This window comes from Mus caroli, chromosome 1 (assembly GCF_900094665.2).
Source record: "Mus caroli chromosome 1, CAROLI_EIJ_v1.1, whole genome shotgun sequence".
In the NCBI taxonomy this organism is placed as follows: Eukaryota; Metazoa; Chordata; class Mammalia; order Rodentia; family Muridae; genus Mus; species Mus caroli.
This window is the reverse complement of record NC_034570.1, coordinates 10,780,888-10,807,421: the sequence shown is the minus strand read 5'-3', so window position 1 is coordinate 10,807,421 and position 26,534 is coordinate 10,780,888. Positions and strand designations below refer to the sequence as shown.

General features: G+C 37.1%; 1 protein-coding gene across 1 annotated transcript in view; it reads left to right on the top strand.

The window, feature by feature from the left end:
* Trpa1 (transient receptor potential cation channel subfamily A member 1) overlaps window positions 1–26,534 on the top strand; it is a 46,551-nt gene that overhangs the window by 9,910 nt on the left and 10,107 nt on the right. Inside the window, exons 4-21 of the mRNA XM_021167411.1 lie at window positions 2,832–2,939; window positions 4,314–4,422; window positions 4,583–4,728; window positions 5,579–5,715; window positions 7,290–7,338; window positions 9,016–9,115; window positions 9,686–9,786; window positions 10,600–10,769; window positions 10,852–11,016; window positions 12,392–12,506; window positions 15,705–15,871; window positions 17,644–17,737; window positions 18,598–18,657; window positions 19,573–19,671; window positions 21,398–21,468; window positions 22,018–22,183; window positions 23,222–23,311; window positions 24,646–24,815. Coding sequence (XP_021023070.1) covers window positions 2,832–2,939; window positions 4,314–4,422; window positions 4,583–4,728; window positions 5,579–5,715; window positions 7,290–7,338; window positions 9,016–9,115; window positions 9,686–9,786; window positions 10,600–10,769; window positions 10,852–11,016; window positions 12,392–12,506; window positions 15,705–15,871; window positions 17,644–17,737; window positions 18,598–18,657; window positions 19,573–19,671; window positions 21,398–21,468; window positions 22,018–22,183; window positions 23,222–23,311; window positions 24,646–24,815 — 2,117 coding nt within the window. The remainder of the gene's footprint in view (window positions 1–2,831; window positions 2,940–4,313; window positions 4,423–4,582; window positions 4,729–5,578; window positions 5,716–7,289; window positions 7,339–9,015; window positions 9,116–9,685; window positions 9,787–10,599; window positions 10,770–10,851; window positions 11,017–12,391; window positions 12,507–15,704; window positions 15,872–17,643; window positions 17,738–18,597; window positions 18,658–19,572; window positions 19,672–21,397; window positions 21,469–22,017; window positions 22,184–23,221; window positions 23,312–24,645; window positions 24,816–26,534) is intronic.

The following is a 26,534-nucleotide window of genomic DNA, read 5'->3' as shown; positions in this document are numbered from 1 at the left end:
TGATTTACCAGTTTTTCTCTAGAATACCCACCATTGTTTGTGGTTATAAAGTTAAAAACAAAAACAAAAAAACAAAAACACCCAGTCACCTCTGAATCACTTCAAAATCTTATATACGCAATATTCTCTGGGACTATTCCCCTAGGGGCTAGGGCAAGACCTTATTTCTTGATGATCTTTGTCCATAGAACTTCGGCTAGCTCAGCTGACTGAGCCTTTCCTTAGAGATCCTGGATTCTTACCAAAGGATCCTGGAGAGTCCTGGGGGGCTTCTGAACATGTCTGGTCATGACTGATTTGAACTAGTTGCATAGTTCGGTTGCTTTCTCTGTGACTACTGCCATCGAGAATTTAACTCAGCTCTTTGAAAGATCATGCTTATGATAGTACAAACACTCACATGCTGCAGATCTGTGATCTGCAGGCAGTTCTATGAGATTGGGGAGAATGCTTGTAATAGACTTGGTGGGTTCCTTTGCATACAAATCCAGATTTGAAGAATAGAGCCTGAAGGTGCCTGAAGTGTTTAGGGGTTTTCTCCTAATTTCCCTTCACCTATAAAGACTTTCCTGTTTGTCCTTATGCACTAAACTTCAGCTCAAGTTTCTCCTATGAACAGAACTCACTAGTAACCTAATTCATTGATAGGGTGTCAGGTAGGAACACTCTCTTGGGAAAGAGTTCTCCTAGGAAGCTGTTGATTATTTTGAATAACTGGAGAATTTCAGGAAACAGCCAGCTGAATAAACACACAAACAAACAGCAATAACACATCCAATTCAACTGCTAGGGCAGTGGTGAAGGTTTGTAATCCAGCTGCACAGAGGCTAAAGAAGAAGGATCGTGAATTCAAGTTTTTCCTGCACTGTTACAAAATAAAGGCAGTTCTGGGCAATGAGACCCTGAATCAACAGTGACAATAAATCAACAAATAATGAAGAAGAAATGACTTGGTGGCTGTACATGTCCTGCAAGCATGAGATACTAGGTTCATTTACCAGTGCTGAGAAAGAAAGACTCATATTGATGTTTATCATAGTATTATCACAAGAAGAAAGCAGTTTACCACATGACTTTACCTACTGGCTTGAAGAAAGTCAGTTCTTTTATTCCAATCTTAATTAAAATTTTAACTCTATTATACAGTATGTAATAACTATGTTTATATGTTCATGTTATTATTATTACATATTATGCAATGAATACAAGTTAAAGAGGTGGCAGCAAACCTCAAAATGTTTCTAAAATGTGTGTTATATGTATCTATAAAGAGAGGGATAGGAAGACAGAGGCAGACACAGAGAGAATCTGTATTAATAAGACAATGAACCAGGCCAGTATTAGGAGGAAGCTGTTGCTGAGCTAGAGTTTGTGAAACTGCTAGGTGAAAGGCAGAATCTTAGTCCAGCACATGGCAAGTTCAGATTAGATCCAGATGGGTGAAAGGGTGGACATCCATAAACTCAGGCAGGCAGCATCAACTAGGGCCAAGCCATGCTGAAGCTTTAGAGATGTTAGGAATCCTCTGCTTCTCAGTCCTTGATACACACACAGGTATCAGGTGCTACATTGTTGTGTGGCCATGTCAGTCCAGCGTTAAGTGCCCATCATCGTGTGAGGTCCATGGAAGGGAGCTAGATTCTCCTCTTGGTCTGGGCATCTGATAAGTCCTTCCCTAATATAGTTAATACCCCTGTGTACCCCTATAGTCTCAATTCACCTTGATAAGATCAGCTGCCTTTCTATTCCCAGGAATAAGTAATCTATCAGTCTGTGATGGGTGGGTGGTACCAAACAGAAAGAGTAGTCGACAGGTCTGATCAAGGCTATGGTCATCCTTTTCTCTCAAAAGGGAGAAAATACTACTTGTAAAGATGAGACCCTCAAAGGAAGCAATTGTGTGAGAGATCACTGTTTCACCTAATGTGGAGTAGCTTGGGGCATGTGAAAGGGTGGCCTAATCTCAGTACTCACAAAAGTTGACTTTTATGTGAGACTTTTTTTTTTTTTAATAAATTTATTTATTTATTATATGTAAGTACACTGTAGCTGTCTTCAGATACACCAGAAGAGGGAGTCAGATGGTTGTGAGCCACCATGTGGTTGCTGGAATTTGAACTCTGGACCTTCGGAAGAGCAGTCGGGTGCTCTTACCCACTGAGCCATCTCACCAGCCCTTTTATGTGAGACTTAACCCTAGTTGACAGACAGTAGACTTAGCCAATAATGAGCTGGTAGTAACTGGTACCAGACTTTTACTTAAACTTCATGAGAATGATTAATTGACATTTAATCAGAATACTAATTTCTTCAATTGTAAACCAAGTTTAAGTTAATTTATACTGAAGGCAAGCCTACATAAACCCAGCTTCTCTGCTAAAGAGAATAGGGTTCTCCCTGGCATCCTGCCTAACTAGAGATAAAGAAGTCATTTCCCCTTCCTCTCTTTCTCTCTTCCTTTGCTCACATCTTTCCTATCTCGATCCCTTCCCTGAATCCACATATCACAAATGTCTCCATACATTTATTTCTGAAGACCTCAGCTAATGTAAATCCTTGAGAGCACTGACTGCCCTTTCAGGGAAATGATTATCTACCATTGTGATTCTATATCCTAATATACAATTCAAAGTTGTACTAATTGTGAGCATGAAAATCGTTAATTTATTTGATAGCTACTGTGTATAAAATTTTATAACATCTTTTATGGAAAAGGAATTGGAAAAGATGAGTCAGAAATGATGTTTGGCAACCAAGTCTCCTGAGAGACATGTCGCTATTTGAAAATCAGTAGATTAGTTTTTATAAAATGATTTCTTCATTTTGTGCAGGTGTTGACTGAGCACAAGGCCACTAACATCAATTTAGAAGGAGAGAATGGGAACACGGCTTTGATGTCCACGTGTGCCAAAGACAACAGTGAAGCTTTGCAGATTTTGGTTTGTGAATCATCACATTCTGTTGCTTTCTTTCTGTGAATTGGACACAAATTGTCATTTAAACAAAACATGGAATACAGAAAATAGGTCGAAAGAACTTACAAGGATATCCTTCTAGGATCCAATGTGGACCCTAGATTGTACACAGAAGAGTAAAAATGAGCATGAAAGAAGACACAAGAAAAAAAATATAGTCAGGGATTAAGATTAGTCCAGCATTCAGGCTAGAGTATAAAACCAAAACATAACAACCTGTATGACACCAAAACCATTTGATCCTGGAGCTGAAGAGGCAGCTCAGTGGCTAAGAGTACTCACTGTTCTTCCAGAGGACCCAGGTTTGCCTCCCACTCCCACTGACATAATAGATTACACTCATCTGTAATCCCAGGAAATCTAATGCCCTCTTCTGGTCTCTGTGCATACCAGGCACACACATGGCTCACAGACATGCATGCAGATAAAGCACCCATACACATCAAATTTCAAAAAATATAATTAAGCCTTTTGATTCTGAGCTTTCAAGTGGCCAAAGATAAAAACTAAACATGGACAGAAACACTTCCCTTCCATTTCCAAGATTGATATTGTTATGGTTTTCTCCAAGGGAGAGTCCTGAATTGCCTAGCTGTGTTAAGTCACAGGTCAGAAAGCAGCCATCTCTCTGGAAAGTCACCCAGGTGTGATGCACCAAGGAGGTACTTGTCTCAGGGATGGCTTCTGTTCTTGGTAGGGCACTTCTGTAATTTCATCAAATAGCTCTTTTTCAAATGTTTCTGCACTGCTTGCCTGCTCTTCAGAAATAAAAACATATGCAAAACTTTCCTGATGGTTATATAAGTAAATATGTATTAATGTTTTGCTTTATATGAATATTGGGCATTAACAACTTAGGACAATAAAACACTGTAGGAAGTGAAGGGCTGTCAGAGGATTCCAGTCTCTGAAATTTTAATATGGTGCTTCATAGCCCTTAAGACTTTACTAGAAGTGTTGGTTTCTAAATTGTGCTCATTTATTACACTTGGTACTTGTGCTAGCTGTAAGCAGCTATTGTAAAATTGAAAATATTAAATAGCCTAGTTTTAAAATTAAGTATTTCATATGAAATTGAAGAAGTTATGTTGATTTTGGTTGGGGATTGAGGTAGATATCTTTTGTATCATGGAATATCTTCATCTTTATAAGATGTAATGTCCCCATTGTCTTCGCCCAATTCTGAAGTTACTTCTTGCCTAGACTGCATGTCCCAGAGAGCCTTCTGCATGTCTCCCCATATGCTCTCGAAGTTGGGACGGCCTGCTAAAGACACAATATTCTGGTCCACATCAATCACTTAATTTATTTTACTGATTTTCTCTACTTTTTCTCCAGTTAGAAAAAGGAGCTAAGCTGTGTAAATCAAATAAGTGGGGAGACTACCCTGTGCACCAGGCAGCATTTTCAGGTGCCAAAAAATGCATGGAATTAATCTTAGTATATGGTGAGTTGATGCTTTCTACATTGTTTGTGGTTAAGAAAACTTTAAATAACCTTCATTTGAAAAATAGTAGAATTTATACATGGGCCTTCACGTAATTCTCCATGTCCTTTCCCTTTACAAATCCACTTATTTTAACCTTAAATGGTGCATTCTTCTAAAGGTGAAAAGAACGGCTACAGCAGGGAATCTCACATTAATTTTGTGAATCACAAGAAAGCCAGCCCTCTCCACCTAGCAGTTCAAAGCGGAGACTTGGACATGATTAAGATGTGCCTGGACAACGGTGCACACATTGACATGATGGAGGCAAGTGTTTCATCCATGTGGTCTCTGATGTGAGAACTTCCACACATTATTTCTCAAATGTCCTGTGGTCAGACTGGAAATGCACATAGCACAAATGAATGTTGCTCCCTTGTCCTCGTGGAAGAAAATATTCTCTAACTGTATAAATTTCAATATTCAAGAGCAAGTGGCAAAGTAGGTGGATAGTGAGTATATCCCACTCAGCTGCCATGAGCTATAGTAAGGCCTAACCACAAAGACAACAGCATTCATATTCCCAGACAAGACACTAAAGCCCAATCATGAATGTCTTGGGTGGTAGTTTTAGCCTAAGACTTGTATGTTTTAACTAAGGCTCACCTAATTTACTTCTAGTGATATGTATATAAGAGTTTTGACTGAACCTGGGTCCTGACCTAATGAGAAGCAAAGACTTGTGGAACTTTTCCCCATAGTGGTCTAGGTCAGCCACTTTCTTCTTTCAAAACAAAGCACAAGTTGCTTATTGGTTATTAATCCCATAAAGCTTTTTCCTATTGATTCCATATTGTTTGAAATAGAAATGACCTTGCTCATATAAAGTCATTTCATTCAGCTGATTCAGCAATGAAAGAGATTCATCCTCCTTGAGCAAAGAATAGAATTCAAATGATAATAATAGAAGTGTATGCTAAGGGCACTCAGGTTGCTAGGGAGTTCCCCTGCTAGACAGGTCTTCATCCTCATGGTTTTTAGCAAATCAAACAATACAGTTCATCACCAGCTTTGACATCCCTAGATCTGGGAAGAATAAACTCACTGATTAATTTATATGTGTTAAATCCGTAAGTTGGGATTTAAGCACTAATGCTGACATCAACACTCTTTATAGAATGCCAAATGCATGGCCCTCCATTTTGCTGCAACCCAGGGAGCCACTGACATCGTTAAGCTCATGATCTCATCCTATAATGGAAGCAGTGATATTGTGAATGCAGTTGATGGCAATCAGGAGACTCTGCTTCACAGGTAAGTAGCTTACATGTTAAGTATATTTTTCTAGAAAAGAAGTCAGACATTATGATAGTAAAGGCTGTATGGTTGAATCATACTTCTCAAATGATCAGAAAGTGAAAGAATTCTTCAATATATATATATTTCCTATAGGAAATATTTTTGCAGTGCTTAAATTATAGCTATTATCATGAAAAAGATATTTCTATATAAAACCTGTACATGAAAGATAAAGAATCACACAGAACAGAAAGCCAATAAGACCTCCAAAAGTTAATAAATGAAAGCTGGAAATTTTCTAAAAACATACAAACTGTTGGATAGTTAACAAAATGTCAGGTGGAAAACCATACCTAACAGGGAAAAATCTTGATTTATAGATCAAAGCCACCAGCCAAATGACATCAACAGGATGAATCATAAAACAAGATTCAGCAACAGAAATATCACACTCCACTAGTGAAGATACATAGAAACAAAAGTGGCAAGATTGGAAAAATGTATCATGTAATTAAAATCAAAGCAAGCTGCCACAGTGATAGGACTTTCAGATAAGTCAGGCTTGAAGCCAAACACAAAAGGGACAAAGGTCAAAAGAGAATTAATCACGATGTTATGTCTCATCTAGAATCTGTAAAGACCCGAGGAATCAAAATAAGATTGTAAATGGAACTTTACAGAAGTCAATGATCCATTGAGCCAGCCATTCAGGAGCTTGGGAACACCCAAGCGGGTTACCAGTCCACATCCTATTAGAATCAATGGGTGGGGTAGGGCATTCTTTAGAATTCTTTGATTCAGTTAATTTTGACATCCAGTGGCTTCTCCTAACATACTTTTAGAATTTTAATATGGCTAAGAAGCAATTATGTTAGGAAAATCAGGCCTCCGTGTTGTTTTTAGTGAACTTTCTCTGACACTCAAAAGGATGTTTTGAAATTTATGTATATACAAAAGTCAAGAGTAGTTGAGGGCCTTAAACAGGAACAGTGTAGGACTCAATAGAAAACATCAAGTCGTAAATCAATGGCATCAGCATTACATTGGTGTTTAAATGAGTATCTGCAGCTTTCTGTTATTTTATTTATTAATATTTCTTGTGATTGGCCAAAGATAGCCCCAAAATTCTGTTAGTTCTAGGCACAATAAGTTCAGTCTTCACAAGAGCTCAGGAAAGCTGATGCTTCCTCAGTGTTTTGCTGAAGAACAGTCCCACACAAACCTCCTGACAGAGACTTTCCAAAGGTGACAGATGTAGTTAGGCCCATCTTGCCTGATCCCTACCGTCACAATGATGCCCACCAGTTCTCCATTAAAGGCAGATGTTGCTACTCACTTCAGAATGATGATTTTATAGGAAAGAGTGGGCTCATTAAAACATGACAAAGTGACTTTGTGTTGTATTTTATTTTTCCTGATTTTTTATTATATTTTAAAATATCCTACTCAGAGCCTGAATTCTTTGATATAACATTTTACTATTCTGTGTCCAGTTTCTGAATACAGCATCTTTGGTTTTCATACTTATTTGAATAAAATCTTAATTCATATTCTCTCTCTCTCTCTCTCTCCCTTTCTCTCTCTCTCAGAGCCTCGTTATTTGATCACCATGACCTGGCAGAATACCTAATATCAGTGGTAATTATTCTAGTTTTCTTAAACTAGTACTTACACTACACTTGGAAACATTATATATTATAGTATGGATGTTTTATTTTAAGTAAACCACAAGTTCTCAGTTAACATATCTGTCTATTTAAAATTTAATAAAAATATTTGTGGAAATTAAAATTATTTTAATCTTTATCTCAGACTCAAGTAAATACGATTCAATTTTGAAATGTTATTCTAAATCATAGCCATAAAATTTTGCTTATTAATTACAATTTATATAAAAAAGAACGTGAGGTGAGAGTTAAGGGCTTGTTAATGAGGTAGTACAAAGAAATTCCAGGCAGTTGTTTGGCAGCCAAAGCTTCCAGAAAGCTGATTATCACATTTGCAAGAGAGTGTCTTTCCTGTGGATGCACAGTAGCCAGCCTATGACATTAGAAGAACTGGAGTATATATTTTTATATCCTTATCAATGTGCTTTGTGCTTAGAACTTATGGGTCTATTGAAAAGAAAGCTCCTTTGGGGGCCTATGGCAGGATCCTCTTAGGACTGTGGGTATAGACAAATCTACTGATGCTTTATCGACACTGGTAAATGTACAGGCCACCTATGTTTCTTTCATCTTCCAAAATAAGTTTTTATCCCTACTACCACAGCATCTCTTCCAAACCATGAAAAACAGTGAGGTCAAAAGATATGTTTATGATTTGCCTCCAATAAAAGCCCGAGATCTTCTTCATTAAAGAAGCAGAATTGACTAGCTTTTGACTGGCATTTTCCCAAGCCTGTACAAGAATGATTGTGTGCTGGCGGGTTTGTTAGTTCGCACATGAACAACCCACAAAGCTCCATTCAGAGTATTTAGCAATTCCTGTGTTGGAGCTACTGAAAGTGTGACATTTACACAAAAGTATATGGAAGAGCTTCACCAGATGCCATGTGTTTGTGCCATGTGTGCTTTCTTGAGGATGGGCTGTTGGGGGTGTCATGGCTGACCCTCACCCATTGCCATCATCTTCCCATGAAGCTGTTGCTGCTACTCGAAGTCATGCTCTACAAGAGCAAAGGGAGATGTCTGACTCAAAGTTTATGCAATTTCTACTAATCTACCTAAAATAGAGAATTTAATCCTTGGAAATTTTAAAGGTTCTTTATTTCTTATCTTGTGGAATATAGTCCCTTAAAATACACACATACAAATAAAAAGCATTTTTAATGTGAATTTTCACATGATGTTCAGTTAAACCTTCATCTCCATAATTTCAATTCAGTTGTCTCATTTTATATATTTCAAATACTGTAGGCATTTTAAGTAGATGATTTCTTATTAATGCTTTAAAAATTACACAGCACTAAATGTGGAAAAAATCAAAATTAGAGGCATTAATATATTTCTTATGGTGAGAACTAAAATAGTGTTTAGATCAAAAGGTTTTGTTCTAAGGACTTGGTTAGTAATTGATCTATTGACAGATGTTAATCAAGAAGTTAACATGGGGAAATAATTTTATTGTTGAATTTATGAGAGAGTATCTTGATATGTAATGGTATTTGAATTTTATAGAAATGTCATGTAATTCCATGATTAGTTGAGATTGAGTGCTGGAATAATGGACATTGTATTCTAGTTAGGCATTGCAAAGTCAGCTGCTGCTTTCTGTAGTCCCGTTCTACTCGCCAAGTGACTTGCTTTGTTTTAGGGAGCAGACATCAACAGCACTGATTCTGAAGGACGCTCTCCACTTATTTTAGCAACAGCTTCTGCATCCTGGAACATTGTGAATTTGCTCCTCTGTAAAGGTACCACTCAGAAGCAGACCCATCTGCTCAGATAATCATGTTAACCCGCTGTCTCATGTCAGGCACTGGGACATACTCTGTGCACACAAAGGTTACTAAAGGATTTTTAAATAATGTCAGTCCAGTAAAAAAATATTGAAAGATAATTCATAGCAATAACATATCACATGTATAAGGCAGCTGGTAAACACCAGGAGCTGGCTGAAGATGTTATGAGCTTTCTATCATAGTAGACATGTGTGTAGCTGTGTCACTGTCTCCATTTCAGGCTAGCCTGGTGCCATGGGGACAAAAGGGGATGCTCTTTGTTCATTTTATGTTTAAAATTTGAGGATTCACTTAGAAATATAAAGCATTACAGTCTCTCTCTCTCTCTCTCTCTCTCTCTCTCTCTCTCTCTCTCTCTCTTCCTCTTACTCACACACACAGTAAAGTAAACTCATTTTAAAAATGTTCATTTTTTTCCACCTAACTATAGTTGACTGTAAGGTAAAGATTTGGGAAGGATCACCAAAGACCATGTTATAAACTGATGAGCAGATTTTATTTTTCTATTGTGCTTTTTTTAAGGTGCCAAAGTAGACATAAAAGATCATCTTGGACGTAACTTTTTGCATTTGACTGTGCAGCAGCCTTATGGACTAAGAAATTTGCGGCCTGAGTTTATGCAGGTATTCTATGCCCACGCATTGTAAACTAAGTCATATTCAATAAGAATAAGCTGATTTTGTTGTCACTTATATTATGAGAGCTCATTTTAGAATTTTAATAGACTGCTTTAGCAGAAATATACTTTATTTGCACCTAAAGGTGGGGATGATGATAATTAGTTGATGATAATTCAGACTGAGTTTTTAAAGTTACAGGCATTTTCTTCTCTCATCTATAACTAGGGCTCATTGATAATCAGTCATTTCCCTTCACTGTTTCACTCGGAGAATTCTTTGTAAATGGAGAAGACAAGTCTCAAGGTGAATTACTAGTGTTTCACCATGAGTTAGGAAAACTGCCCAACATGTTGACTGACTGACAACAGCATCATGGCTAATGAGCCAACTAATATTTATTGCCTAGCTATTAAGTACATCTGAAATGTGAGGGCCTTATTTCTTATAATAAGTAGATTTTCATCCTGTTATTGTGTTTAATACAGAATCAAAATGCACATGGGCTTATGTTTTTTTAAACAAAAGTAAATGTTTTATAACATGGATTGACCTCCTGGTTTGCCTTTCATATTCTTATTTAATCTCTTTTAAAAATTAAGTAAATCCACTTTTAAGACTCCCATCTGTTTTGTTTGGCTTACCCTAAAGCATAGGGGACGAAACATGAGAACTCATCCCTATGGGTTTTCCTCTATCTGTTTTTAGATTGTTTTCATATTTGTCTGCAATAGATTGGAAAATGCTACGCTACAGAACAGTATGAAATATACCCTACCACACTGATGCAGTTGTATTGAAAGACTCCTTTTCTCACAGATGCAACACATCAAAGAGCTGGTGATGGATGAAGACAATGATGGATGCACACCTCTCCATTATGCCTGTAGGCAGGGGGTCCCTGTCTCTGTAAATAACCTCCTTGGCTTCAATGTATCTATTCATAGCAAAAGTAAAGATAAGAAGTCACCCCTGCATTTTGCAGCCAGGTGAGGATCAGACTTCCAATATTTGAGTGTGTTTGTTTCTGTTTTGTATTTATCTCACACATATGAACCTGACCTTTTCAAGTTATGGGCGCATCAATACATGTCAGAGACTTCTGCAAGACATAAGTGATACGAGGCTTTTGAATGAAGGGGATCTCCATGGGATGACCCCTCTCCACCTGGCAGCAAAGAATGGACATGATAAAGTCGTTCAACTTCTCCTGAAGAAAGGGGCCTTATTTCTCAGGTGAGGCATGAATTCATGGAATTGTGTATATCTTAAATTTGGGCATTTTAAACTATTCTGTAATATTTTAAATGATGGTATAAAATCTATCTCATTTTATTTTCAAAACATACATAATTTCTCAACCTCTAACATGGAATGAAGTATAATTCTCAAAGTTAAGCGTAAGATCACTGACCTTGTTGCTGCAGAGTAAGTGGCTGTGGCCAGCGTGTTTTTAAGAACCTTTGAAATATTTCTTTGTATTCTATGACTTTCATTCATCTTCTTGTGGAAATACAGAGGTATATTTGTATGTGTGAGTTCATGTATGTATACATTTGCACACATACAAACACGAAACCACAAAACACAAAGAGTTTTCCCTTTACTCTAATTGATGCGGGATACAAAGAAGCAGCATGGAAAGTAAGTACTCTTGGACTTAGTGCAACTGAACTCTAGTACTTAAGGAAAGTTAACATGGCTAACAAAACCAAGTTGAAATATGACGCATAATGAAATCTGTGCAGTAACTGAATATCATCCTTATAAAAGGGAAAGAAAGCCTAAGACACTTAGGTTCAATATCTTCCAGCTTCCCAAAGTGTTGGTGAGTTAGTGAAACTTCGGGATTAATATCACCAGCCAGTGTCTTCATCCAAGCACTAATAGCAGTGCATGAGTGACAGCCTTGAACTGAAGGCTTTGCCCATTTTATTCCTGCTTCTAAGGGGCACAGAACATCGGGCCTGTAAAAGGGACACATGAAGACCCAGCTCCATAGCTGTTCCTTAATTACAGCACTACTGAAGTAACCTTATGAGTACCAAAATTAATTGTGTGATATATTTTCTATATTGTATTTGGTCAAGTATCACCAATATGACAAGCTTTCACTATATTTGTATCTTTAATTTCTGTGAATAAAAATAAGCAACTTTGATAACACAACAGGGTGTAGACCTAAATGCTTAGAAACAATATTAACTACCTTACAACTGTAATCACTATTGACCGTAAAGATAATGAAAATCTTATGGAAACCTTTCTGATACAATGCTCAGGGAAACATGATTGAAAACTGTATTTATAAACCCATTGAGGCTTTGAAAAATAATATAGAGAACACACACTTTCCCCCAATCTCAAGAGTTTGATGATATTCTTATATCTTTTGCACTTCACTGAAGTACACATGTGAATCACAATTATAAGTAAGTAAGCTGCAGCTACTATGCTTGAAACTGCCTCCTATATTATAAATCTGTATTAAAGGTTGGGTTGTTTCAGCTCATGCTTTGCCATCAGCATAAGCTACACTGAGCTCAGTGGTGCCACCTTCCACATTTGACCTGTAAGTGTATTTGCATGTCTTCTCTTACCTCTTTAACAGTGACCACAATGGCTGGACTGCTTTGCATCATGCGTCCATGGGTGGGTACACTCAGACCATGAAGGTCATTCTTGATACTAACTTGAAATGCACAGACCGACTAGATGAAGAAGGGGTAGGTACTGAATTTCTTTGACCAAATGAGAATCTTGGCATAGAGTAAACATGCAGAATTGTAAAGAAGTCTTTTTCACAGTATTTTCATTCCTTGATCTGCTCTCAGACTTTTGTCGAAATTTTAAAAACTAGTCTATGAGAGGAATAAGTAAAAGGGAATAGAAATTGGAGAGTGAGGGATCTGTGTACATTAAAAGTAGTGTTTCATAGCTGCCAAAGACTATGATTTTTATCTCTTCTTATGAACCCAGAAAAATAAAGAAATCACAGCTGAGAATCCTGAAAGGTAAGCACTGGACATAAAACATAGTGATTTAAAAGGAATATCTTTAGTGTCCTTTATTGGGCATTATTCTAGTTTTATTTCTATTGTTTTGATAAAACACTCTTATCAGTAACTTAGGGGAGGGAGGACTTTATCTGACTCACAATTCTAGGTTATAGCCTATCACTGATGGGCTTATCACATCCACAGATCAGAGCCAAGAGAAATGAATGAACCCTTGCTGCTTGCTCTCTGTTCAGTGAGATTGTTCTAGCCTATAGTGGGAAGAGGCATTTAATAATCAAAACAATGCCCCCTATGCACACCCACTGCCTGATCAGATCTATCAGACTTCTTAATGGAGGCTCTGCTCCTGGGTTGACTCTAGTTCATGGGAAGTTGACAATCAAAACCATCGTAGTTCTCCTTTTGTCACCTTGACATACAGATAGCTGCATCATTTGTAAACTATATACATTCTGTCCTCACTTACTAGTTCTCAGGTTTATATTATGTATGAAATATAATCCATTTTTAAAGGTCCCAGTCCTTAAAAAGCCAATTCTTTAAACATCCAAAGTCTCTTTAAAAGTCTAAAGTTTCTTAGACATGGGCTTCTGTTAAAAAAGAAAAAAGAAAAACAAAAACATTACATAGTTAAGCATTCTTATTCTAAAGGGAAATGTGCTGGCTAGTTTTATGTCAACTTGACACAAGCTACCATGATCTGAAAGAAGAGAACCTTAATTGAGAAGATGCCCCCATCAGATCCTGCTGTAGGGCATTTTCTAAATTAGTGATTGATGGAGAGGGCCCAATCTCATTGTAGTTGGTGCCATCTCTGGAATGGTGGTCCTGGCTTCTATAAGAAACCAGACTGAGACAGCCATGATGAACAAGCTAGAAAGCATCATTCCTCCATGATTTCTGCTTTCTGGTTCCTATGTTGCTTGTGATCCTGCCCTGACTCTCTTTGATGATGAACAATAGTATGGAAACCCTGTCTTTTCCAAGTTGCTTTAGTCATAGTGTTTCATCATAGCGATAATAACCCTAAGTAAGACAAAGAAGAACTGGACCATGGCATATAAGTGAAACCAAAACCCACTAGTGTAAATCAAATCTTGTTATCTCACTGTCTGACATCCAAGGCTTGCAATCTTCTGCACTTCTAAGGGCATCCTTACCACTCCAGCTTGTCCATCCTCAACATACAGCTTCCTTCCTAGGCTTGGACTAGCCTTGCTTTGCCCCTGCAACTATCCTCGGTGGATATTCCACAGTATTGGCCTGTCTCCATTGTGGCAGAGTGTTCAACTGTACCAATGGCTGTTCAAAGTCTCCTAAGGGGGACTCCCAACCTATGACAAAGTGTCAAGCCTCAATCACACTCCATGATCCCACCCCCACTTTCATTTTTCATGTCTTTAAAACCTATATCCCAACAAACAATGTCTTCATTGTCAAGTTCTGTTGAGAGATGTAGCCCATACCCTTGGACCACAATTGTATTACCCTAAGTAAATCTTTTCCTATTGTCCTAAGAAAGCACAGATGGCTTCACTTCAGTACTGCTAACCTGTTACTAATCTCAGCTCCTTCTTCAGCCACAGCATGATCAACACAGAGTGTTAACCAAAATATCATTCAAATGACCCCTATCTCTGTTATCAATAAACTGTTTCCCCTTGATTCATGAATGGGCCTCCACTATCTGGATGCCACTTAAGCATTCTTATCTTTTAAGATCCCATGCCACAAGAATTCCCATTAAGCTCTGAGTATTCAATTGCTTTCCAATCTAAAGTTCCATAACAAAATCTAAAGTTCCCTTGTCAATCCTCCAACAAAAGAATTCAAAGCCATAAAAAGTCATGAAATCAGGTTCATCACAGCAACTCTACTCTGGTACTAATTTCTGTTCTAGTTTCATTTCTGTTGCTGTAATAAAGTATTCTGACAACACACAGAAAGGGTTTCTCAAGTTTACAATCCCATGTCACAGCCAGTCACTGAATGGAATCAAGGCAGAAGCTTAGAACAGTTATTTGTATCCCGCATATAGCCAAGAACAGAGGGAAATAAATGGATCCTGGCTTTCTTGCTCCCATATGGCTTCATGTCTTTTCTAGTTCATGAGCCCCTGATGAAGGAATGATGCTACTCACTCCTACAATGGGTTGAGTCCTTCTACAACTCAATAATCAGAACAGTTTCCCACAGACATGCCCACAGATGAACCTGATCTAGACAGTTCACCAATAGAAATGTTCTTCTGGGTTGTGTCAAGATAATAATTAAAACTACCATTACTTCTTATTTGTTTAGAGAGCACTGAAATGTACATTTCCTCAAGAAATAATTGAGATAGGCCATCATGGTTTCTGTTTCTATTTTTAAAGACATTTTTATATGGGGAAATGACAAACCAGAATCCTGATAGCAGTTTCGGGCTTTGTAATGTGCTTTTAGAACTCTTAAGTCTGGGATCCACAGTTCTAATAGGTGTTAGGTCCCCAGAAGCATTTCCTTCTCAATAAAAGCCTCACTTCAAGAACTTCTCATTTATTCATGTGAGGTCATCTTGTCCTAAAAGCAACACAGGTCCTTGAAACACACACACACACACACACACACACACACACACACACACACACACANCACACACACACACACACACACACACATACACACACACACACACACACACACACACAGTCTCCTTTCCTCCCCACTCTCTCTCTGGATGATAAACCTATTATATAAAAGCTTCATTTTTAACATGAGGTTTAGCCTGATATACTTTGCTATTAAGTAGTTAGCTTCATTCATCATTTCTTTAAGAAATTCAGTTATGAAACAAGACAACAAAACAGCCAAAGGATGATTACTACTCTCACCCCATATTGTATGTTTTGTTTTGTTTAAAAGAACACAGCACTCCACTTTGCAGCACGGGAAGGCCATGCCAAGGCTGTTGCAATGCTTTTGAGCTACAATGCTGACATCCTCCTGAACAAGAAGCAAGCTTCCTTTCTGCATATTGCCCTGCACAATAAGCGCAAGGAAGTGGTTCTCACAACCATCAGGAGTAAAAGGTATGTATTCCTGTCTTCCTGTGCCCTGTGTCCTGTGATAACATGGTGCATCCCTAGTCTGAGAGCAGGTGAGAAGAAAAGGACATGCCTCAGCTTTATATCTACATATACAAATGCCTGCTGTTCAGGTATTGCTGACATGGAAGCATTGCTTTACCCTGTCTTCATTTTTACAAACTTGAACCTGACAGCCCAATACTACATGGTTAGCCCTTTATGAGAATACTGGATTCTCGGTACATGAAAGAATTGGCAAGGTTCCTGCCAAAGCAAACTCTGGTCTGCTTTCCTGGACTTGCCTGACATGGTCTTGCCAGCACAAATTCCAATAGTAGAAGATAGCCTAAGACTAGTGAGCTAGCTCATCAGGTACCAAGCCTGACTGCCTGAGTTGGTCCTGTGAACTTATGTAATAGAAGGAGAGGACTGACTCCCACAAGTTATCCTCTAATCTAACATGCACAGAGTAGCGCACCCTGTTCCACTCAAACACATAAATAATAAATAAGTTAATGAATGGGAGAGATATAAATAATAACAATATAGAAAGTATAACTAAGGTTACTAATACCATTTAATGAAAGACACCTTAACAACCTCTGACCTTTTATGAACGTATATTTGTAAGCTATTTTCTATGGCATTTACTCTTATTTTTAAAAAGATTTATTCATTTTAATGTTTTTTTCTGCATGTGTGAATATGTATCACATGTGTGCCTGCTGCCTGAAGAGGTCAAAAGAGACTGCTAGCCCTGAAAACTGGAGGTGTGGATGGTAGGAAGCCACCACGTGGGTGCTGAAAATTAAAACCAAACCCTCTGGAAAAGCAGGCTCTGCTCTGAGCCCCACTGAAAAGTTTGGATGATGAGGTTAGATAGTGAGTTTATCCACCCATCAAACAAAACTTCTCAATAGCACCACAGATACATATTTAGACAACCCCTGTGTCACCCACTGAGGGACACAAAGTTGACTAATTTTCATATTCAAGTAACTCTAGCCTACATTTGAAGCATATAGTGTCTCAAGAAATTAATTTCCTTTGAACTACCAGTGAACCAAAGTGCTTGGACATCATTTCTGACAATAATGCAGATATTCTACATGAATTCTACTCATAAATTGTATGGATCGGTGGTAGTGGCATCAGACTTATCCTGCAGATGCTATATTAGAGATCAGTGAGCTCATCTTTGTTTATGCTTCTTATTAAAGATTTAATTTCTCTTTGGACTCATGAGTGCCTTCAAATTCCATCTCTTTAGCCAATGTTGAAGAAACAGACTCACTGAAACGTTATGGCAGGATCAGCACTCACTGCTGTATTCAACACATGCTACTTTTAAATTCAACTCAATAACTACATATATACGTGTTAAATATAGATGCAGCATAAGCTGCTAACTCTTGTATGTGAACAGAACTTTTTCTACCTAACACAGTTCCCCTCTGAATGTACTTACCACATCATAATTTCAGGTGAGAAAGAAGTGTAAGGACTGCCTTCTTTAAAAGACAGTTAAAGAAAGAGGTGGAGCAGTGGATATAACAGCCATTCCGGAGCTCACTTACATTCCTAATCACCATTAGTAGACCTGTGTCATATGGATGAATTGACCTTGGTTCAGATGGCACCACTGCAATAATGAGAGCATGATGCTTTAAGGATGGATTGAAGCGTGGCTTCCACTAGATGTGTATAATCTCCAGTTTGACCAGCAATGCCAAGCAGTGATTAATCATTGTGCTTCTCTTACATATTCTATACAGATGGGATGAGTGTCTTCAAGTTTTCACTCATGATTCTCCAAGCAATCGATGTCCAATCATGGAGATGGTAGAATATCTCCCCGAGTGCATGAAAGTAAGCTCCCTAAAGCCCGAGTCTCCATGGGTTTGTGCTTGGCATAGAGTGTTGTTGGTGTACTTACCCTCTTAGTAATAGTTTCTAACTTTATAGTGTCTAAATGAGGGAAATTAGCCAACAAATGTTCAATCAGGACCTGCTTTGACAAAAGAATCCTAACAATTATTACATGTAATACATATAATAAAATTTGGTAAATAGAATTTCTGCTTCAAATCAAATTTAGGGCAGATACACAGTGGTATTTGATAGCTGAATGAATGCTCTTCACATTTTTTCCTAACATGTATACTCAAGATACCTTCCTTAAGGATACAGGTGCTTGAATTTCTATATAAATCAAAAATCCTAGACTGCCTCCTCAGAAAGTAGGGATAACCATGTTGAATACCAGTTGCTTTTATGTGTCTATCCCATGTGGCACACCCAATTTCTTCTTTTTGCACACTCAGCTCTAATGTTAAGTGGCAGTTGTCATATATTGCCATTCTTATGGGATTACTTTCTTTGTACTAGGAAGATATTTTTAATATATCTGTCTATTCAGACATGAAGATAACAGCTTATGGCTTGATGAGCAATGCAGAACCTGATTGTGAGTCTCCTGCACTCCAGACGAACATACAACCTAGATGAACAATATTATTGACAGGAAGAAAATTCATGGTACTAATTTACCATGGCCTCTCCTAGGGTAGCAGTTAGAAGAAAACGCCCAATTCCTTGTTGTTCCTGGAGAAGATCATGGAGCAAAGAAAAGCAGGGGAATGCTTGTATATTATTTTAAATGTGAAATAAACCCCTTTCTCATATACAGTCTGCTACCCCATTATTCAGCTGGGTTTTCTTTCTCAAAGGTTCTTTTAGATTTCTGCATGATACCTTCCACAGAAGACAAGTCCTGTCAAGACTACCATGTAAGCTTATTTTATTATGATAACCTAAAGTTTATTTTATAAAAATTCCTTGAAAATATGAAAATGGTGCTACTGTATTTCTACAATCTACAGTAGTTAGTGAGTATTGGCTTCATATTGCAATATTAATTTGTAAGAGTTTCCCCTAAATCTTTAGTTTCTTTTAACACCAATATTTAGTGCTATTTCTAGTGTTTACATTTACTTAGGTGTTTTATGTGAAAGATGAATCTCTAAAATAGTTCCTTTCCTATGGAGATGATGTTCAGTTGTCCAGCTCCTGTTGTATGTACATCCTGTCCTTCCAGGATCAGAGAGGGCAGCATGATGAGCAATGATTTTTTTTCTCAGGATTATGAAACTAGACCACTAGATTTAGGGTGATTTTTATAGACATGGGCCTAAACCAAATAATTGAATTTTATTCATAGCTATGAACTGTAAAAAAATTGAAAGAATGTCTTTCCAATATTTTTATTTTTGTAATTTACATGTTCTAACTTAATTCCCTTTTCTCCATTTGAAATTACCCATAGTTATGCCAGTAAACTTTCAGCAGAAAATTAAACTTGCACATTTGATTTATCATGAAGAAGTGACAGAGGATTAGACAGATGGCTCATTGCTTACAATCACTGCTGCTCTTTCAGAAAACACAGAGTTGATTCTCAGTACCGTCATGGTGGCTCACAATTTCTGTAACTCCAGTTCAAGTGGATTCAGTGTAGTCTTCTGAAATTTGTGGGCACCATGCACACATTTGGTATGCAGACAAAAATGCAGGCAAAACATCCATGCATCATAAATAAATAAATAAATAAATAAATAAATAAATAAATAAATAAATCTATCTCAAGAACAATTTTACAAAGAATTCTTTATTAGACTAATACTTTAAATTTATGTCTTCCACAGATTGAGTATAATTTCAAGTATCTCCAATGCCCATTATCCATGACCAAAAAAGTAGCACCTACCCAGGATGTGATATATGAGCCTCTTACAATCCTCAATGTAAGTTTGCATTGACAGATGTGTTTCCAGTCGAGCTCTGAATTGCTTGGATATAACAATGCTTGATGGAAATGGAAGTGTTCTGGGGAGACATTTTTATAGCTCAGTTTCCATATCTGCCATGTTGCCCAAGCCTGTATTTTTCACTTTAGATTTTCTAGAATTCATCTTCTCTGGAGAATAGTCTTTCTAGGTTAACATGTTCATCTATGCAGTAGCCTCCTCACTGGGGTCTCCATTGCTTACCAAGGCAGTTTGGTCTCTGCATTATGGTAGCCGTGATTTTTGTGAATGAAAGAGGATGTGGGGAACTCTTCTGTCCCCTTAATCTCAGTAATTTCTCATTACATATTTCTGTGATAATTAAAATGTAATTTAAAAATAGATACTAATATTATTAATAACAACCTAGAAAGCTTATAATGTCCACATTATTATAACTGCCTTGTATATGCCCTACTGAAGAAATTCCTCTAGAAAGATAAGGCTGAATTTCTTCTGTGGCAGAATGAAGGTAAACCTTTGCCAATTGACCTAGAGTGTCTATTTGTTCTATAGCCCTGTATAAGATCAACAAGATTAAGCCATATTATTGGGGCAGAGATGGAAAGATGGAGAGGTAGACAGAAAAGGAATCATTTTTGTATAGATGCAACCATTTAATTTAGTCTGTCTCTTTCTATCTNTGCTTCCTTCCTTCCTTCCCTGCTGTTTTTTAGTTTTTATTTTTGTAAAAATATAACTTCTTGTTTTATATTTAAAAAGTCTCAAAATTTCTTTTTTTTTAATTTTATTTTTAATTTATCTTTATACTCCATATTCTATTCCCCGCCCCCTCCACCCTCCATCTGTTCCACACCCCACATTTCTTCCCCACCCCACCCGGTCTCCATGTGGATGTCCCCATCCCCCACCCCACCTTACCTCTAAACTCTCTGGGGTCTCTAGTCTCTTGAGGGTTAGGTACATCATCTCTGAATGAACACAGACCCGGAATTCCTCTAATGTATGTGTTTTGGGGGCCTCATATCAGCTGGTGTATGCTGTCTGTTTGGTGTTCCAGTGTTTGAGAGATCTCAGGGGGTCCAGATTGAGACTACTGGGCCTCCTACAGGATCACACTTCTCCTCAGCTTCTCACAGCTTTTCCCTAATTCAACTAGGGGTCAGCTGTTTCTCTCCATTGGTTGGGTGCAAATATCTGCATCTGACTCTTTCAGCTGCTTGCTGGGTCTTTCGGAGGGCAGTCATGATAGGTCCCTTTTTGTTAGTGCTCCATAGCCTCAGTAATAGTGTCAGGCCTTGGGACCTCCCCTTGAGCTAGATCCCACCTTGGGCCTGTCACTGGACCTTCTTTTCCTCAGGCTCCTCTCCATTTCCATCCTTGTAATTCTTTTAGATAGGAACAATTATAGATCAGAGATGTGACTGAGGGACCCAGAATGCATCAGAGACTGGGGACGTAGGAGATTCCCAGGACCAAAGCGAGGGACCTTAGATGAAAGTAAGGAAAGGGAACTTATAGACTCTACCTATTTCCAGCAGGAAGACAAGACATCAAGTAAGTGATGGGGTTGCCACCCTACAGTCACATGTCAAAATTTCTAAAATAAGTAAATGGTGCATTCATAATATCATAATAATGTTGTAAATTCAAAACAAAAGACTACGTCCATCCTCAGTTGTTTGACATCATTTTGTTTTCATGGTGTTTTATTCATTTTCAGGTCATGGTCCAACATAACCGCATAGAACTCCTCAACCACCCTGTGTGTAGGGAGTACTTACTCATGAAATGGTGAGTACCAGCCCTTCTCTTTAATTTGACATTACCATAAACTCTACCAAAAGCCTTTTACATAATTTTATTACAGTGGTAGTTTGTTATTTTAGATTTTCTTATTATGTTTTATAGTTTAAGAAGAATAAGCATCAAAGGCAAATTTTGTCATTAAAAGTCATTGAGGTTATTTTGACACGAATAGATTTGAAATGTGTGAGGGGTAGGAAGGAATTGTTGTCTGAGATGCAAAACAACATCCTGGGTCATGAAGTTTAGTGAGCAGTGAGGTAATTAACAGGCATGTAGTATGGATAACCTCAACTTGTAGCTAGGGCACGTGGATGGAAGACTGTCCATGAGTTGCTGACACTTACATTATTGTTTGCTCAGCAACTGAGTTCCCATCTCTGAAAAAGAAAGTGAAGTACAAGAACTTTGGTTGTAAAATGCAGGAAATTATAGAATAGACGTCTGGAAATATATTGTTGCTACTTTTCCATAGATGTCTTTTAAATATTTTTATTTGATATGGTTCAGTTGTGATTTTTTCTCATTTCTTTGTAGGTGTGCCTATGGATTCAGAGCCCATATGATGAACCTAGGATCTTATTGTCTTGGTCTCATACCCATGACCCTTCTTGTTGTCAAAATACAGCCTGGAATGGCCTTCAATTCTACTGGAATAATCAATGGAACTAGTAGTACTCATGAGGAAAGAATAGACACTCTGGTATTTTAAAACTTCAGTCTTTAAAATTAAGAATTGTAAAAATTATTTCTCCTCAGAAATAACAAGCTTATAAAAACAGAACTTTGATTATTATGAATAGATCTTATATATGTACACATTTCTTCTAAAATCTGCCTTGGGATGAGAAAAAATATTAACAAATGGTCAATAAGAGAGTTTGCAAAAGAATGACATCTAGCTAATATTCTAATGTGAGATTTTATAGCTTTTCTGGAATTGTATCAGTTTTTCATTGTGAGGAATGCAAGAAAGGGAAATAGGAAGAGGTATTTCATGAGTTCAGGCTTTTAAAAAATGAAATAATGGGGAAATTTTGGAAATAGTATTGATGGAGATGTAAAGATGTGAATGTGTTTAATGATAAGAATCATACACTTCATAATGTAAAGGGTATTTAAGATGTAGAGTTTTTAAAATAGCAAATGGGGGTGGGAGGCTGTGAGATGAATTAGTGGGTAAAACACATGCATCACTAAACCTGATGACCTAAGTTCAATACCTAGAGCCCAAATAATAGTGAGAACCTGCTTCTTCAAGGTGTCCTTCAAATTCCACCCTAATGAGGAGACATGAGTGCATACATTTATGTGTGCACACACCCAAATACACACTAAATATGTAAGTACATACCACATTCATGTGTACGCATACACAAATACACATGATGTACATACACAAGAAGTACATGCAATGAAAACCATAGAGCAGTCACTTTTATGACCTATTAATCACATTTTAAAAAAATGTGTGTAGGTGTTCAGATCTGTGTTCCTTTATAGCCCACTTTGTGTTGTTTGACCATACAATGATTGAAGTGTTAAGAAATTAGAATGTCATTTCTACTAAAAGAGATGGGTGTTTCCATGACAATAACTTTCACTTTAATATAACTGTAGACAATGGATAGAAATGAAATGAGAGCAAAACAAAATTTACTAGTAGGAAATTATGATGCAAATAATTGTTGTCTACATTTAAAACCCTCATAACCCCTCTGTCTCATACATTTTGTTGCAGAACTCATTTCCAATAAAAATATGTATGATTCTAGTTTTTTTATCAAGCATATTTGGATATTGCAAAGAAGTAATCCAAATTTTCCAACAGGTATACAATTCCATTTGTATTTTAAGTTATAACTATTTTAATATGAGAGCATTAATTAGCAAATGATTATTTGAAATGGTTTTCTCATGCTAAATTCATACAGCTTGACTAATATAGAAACTTCAAAATGTAAAAGTCACATAATTTTTGGTAAGATCCCTGCCTAGTTGAAGCATGTGAGAAAGTGTTGCCCACCATTACTACTTCCAGGGAGTTTTGTCTGTTTGTCTGTCCACAGTGATTCTTATGAATGCCTTCACTGTGTATGCTCTTACAATGTTTAAGATATTTTGCTTATCATCAATTTTCATTGTAATACTATAAATTCAATTTCAATTTTGAAATACAAACATTTTTACAGAGTATATTTAAGTCCCCTTTAAAATGGGTCTGTCTTTGAATTGTTGCCATGAGATGAATGGCCTTTCTTTTTATTGAGGAAAAGTCAAATTGTTATAAAATTTGGAAATGTTGTTTGAGATGGGAGGAGTCTTACTCTGGCTAAATCTGGTCTTGAACTCATGATCTTTTTGCCATCACCTCAGGAATGCTGGGATTATCTGTATGTGCCACACACATGCCTTGGAAATTTTTCATGACTTTTTTTTTACTTTATTCTTATTTTTAAGATAGTGAGTTAGGTGCAGATTAAATCTCAGAATTTATAAAGTATCCAAAAATTTTTATTGGCAAATAAGAAAAATCCATTATTTCTGTGTTATAGTTTAGAATTTAAATTTATTCTTTTTGTACATTTTTAATTTTTAATAAATAATATCTCTTATAGCATTACTATTTAAAACTTTTGCATTATTATATAATGTAAGCACATGGATATTTGTATTAGAGACTAATAGTATTAATAAAAAACGGTATTCATTTACTATTATAGATTACAAAAAAATTATAACACTATATAAATCTTCTGTTGGAGTTGATTGCACTTCATCTGGTTTATATTTAAATGGTCTAAAGATGGAACATTTACTTTCTAGAACATTCTACAAATCACAGCCTTGAGCTCCCCAGTTAACTCTCAGCACAGGTCTCTACCATTTTTATCTAGGGACTTGCTCTCAATGCCATACCAAAAATGTGAGTCCTTAGAGGCAGAAAGAGCTCAGAAATTATGAAAGCAGCACACAGCTCTTTAGAAGTTTCCTAAAGAGGAAATGTACCCCGCATATGGAAAACCAGCTAACCTGGTTATATAACTAATCAACCAACCAACTGACCAAACAATTAAACAAACCAACAACAAAACCAGGTAGCATTTTACATTCCATAGATGCCAGATTTCTCCATGTGGTCGTTCTCCTTCCTTCTCTATCCAGAAAAGGAATTACTTCCTGGATTACAACAATGCTCTGGAATGGGTTATCTATACAACCAGTATCATCTTCGTGTTGCCCTTGTTCCTCAACATCCCAGCGTATATGCAGTGGCAATGTGGAGCAATAGCGATATTCTTCTACTGGATGAACTTCCTACTGTATCTTCAAAGGTAAGACCAGTTTGGATGATGTTTACATTTTTTAAGCCTTTTAATATCAAAGAAAGAACTATTATAGGTGAGGACAATTTGTAACAAATTTCTAACGTGTTTCTCTCTGTTTCCAATTGTTTTAAATATATTTTAATATCTTAATCCTGAAGGGTAGGGGGCTCTGAAATTCAATTTGTAGATTGAAGCTTTAACTCCCCAATTGGGGAACCTTTAATTATTTGTGGTGTGTGTAAGTGTACAGAGGGCACAGTTTGCAGATGCAACAACATGTTGTGTAGTTAGCAGCATCTTTAATTTCTACCCACTAGGCACCAGCTGCAGATCACCATCATCAGTATAACCATAAAAGAGTTTCCAGCCATGGCCATGGTGGCCTCCATGCCAAATCTGCCTTCATCAACAAACCCAGACCAAATGTGTGTAGGAATGGCAATAAAAGCATCAACTACTCTTGTTTCACCTGACACTGTTTAATGAGCATTTACTTTGGGTTAAAACACTCATATTAAGTGAATAAAAGTCATAGAAATGCAGGGCATTTTTTTAAAAAATAGTAAATAATTCAAGAGAGGGAAAAATGGGCTAAGTTCACATCCTAACAGTTGCTGGTGTTGAGTTAAATGTCCTCTTTACCTGTGTTTATAATAACAAGAAGTAAATGGCATGATCTGCCTTGCATTAAAGAAGAAACTTCAGTACTGAGAACACTGGGAATGTACTGATGGTTTCAGCTAAGAAGTTGAGAAATAGGTTGGGCTGGAGGGAGATGCTTACCCCACTTTAATCTGCATTACTGTTAATAGTACAGTCTTGCTGATGGAGATGTGGACCCTTGGAGAGAGAGGGTATAAGTGTGTGAAGAGCAGTGACCAGGAGGAATACAGATTCATGCCAGGCTCTAGCAGTGAGCTTTCTATTTTTCTGTTCCCTTTGGAAACATTGCTAAATTTTTTTTCAAATTTTCAAAATTTTATAATTTTTATTGACACATATATTTACAAGTTACAAGCCAATGTTTTGATTCATGTGTATATTAGGTAGTGGATATTGTTTTACATGTTGTGATTTCTTCTTTTTTTATTTATTAGTTATTTTCTTCATTTACATTTCAAATGCTATCCCAAAAGTCCCCTATACAAAAGCAAAGTACAAGCTAGAGGAAAGAGGTAGCACTTGTCTATCCAAACATTGCACAGTGTATTATGCTACAGGTGGGTCACAAGGAGGGATGAGTATAGATTGTGTCCTGTCCTCTGGGCTTCTGCAAATGTAAGCTCCTTTATTCGATCTCTACTTGATCCATCAGAGAATTTCTGTCCCTAATCTCTTTATTAAATAACTGGTATCATTGTTTTAAAAGTTGGGGTTGTGATGGTTTCTCTTTACCACTTATAGTAAACTTATATTCCCTTGGTCAACTGATAAAACAGTGAGGGATGGTATTAGTACAGAAGAAACACTCTATTCAGGGTTACCCAGAGAGACCCTGTCTTAAAATAGAAGGGGAAGAAGAGGAGGAGAGGATGAGGAGGAAGAGGAGGAGAGGAAGAAGAGGAAGGAGAGAGGAAGAAGAAAAAGAAAAGGAAGAGGAGGAAAGGAAGAGGAAGAAGAAGAAAAAAACACAAGAAGAAGAAGAAGAAGAAGAAGAAGAAGAAGAAGAAGAAGAAGAAGAAGAAGAAGAAGAAGAAGAAGAAGAAGAAGAAGAAGAAGAAGAAG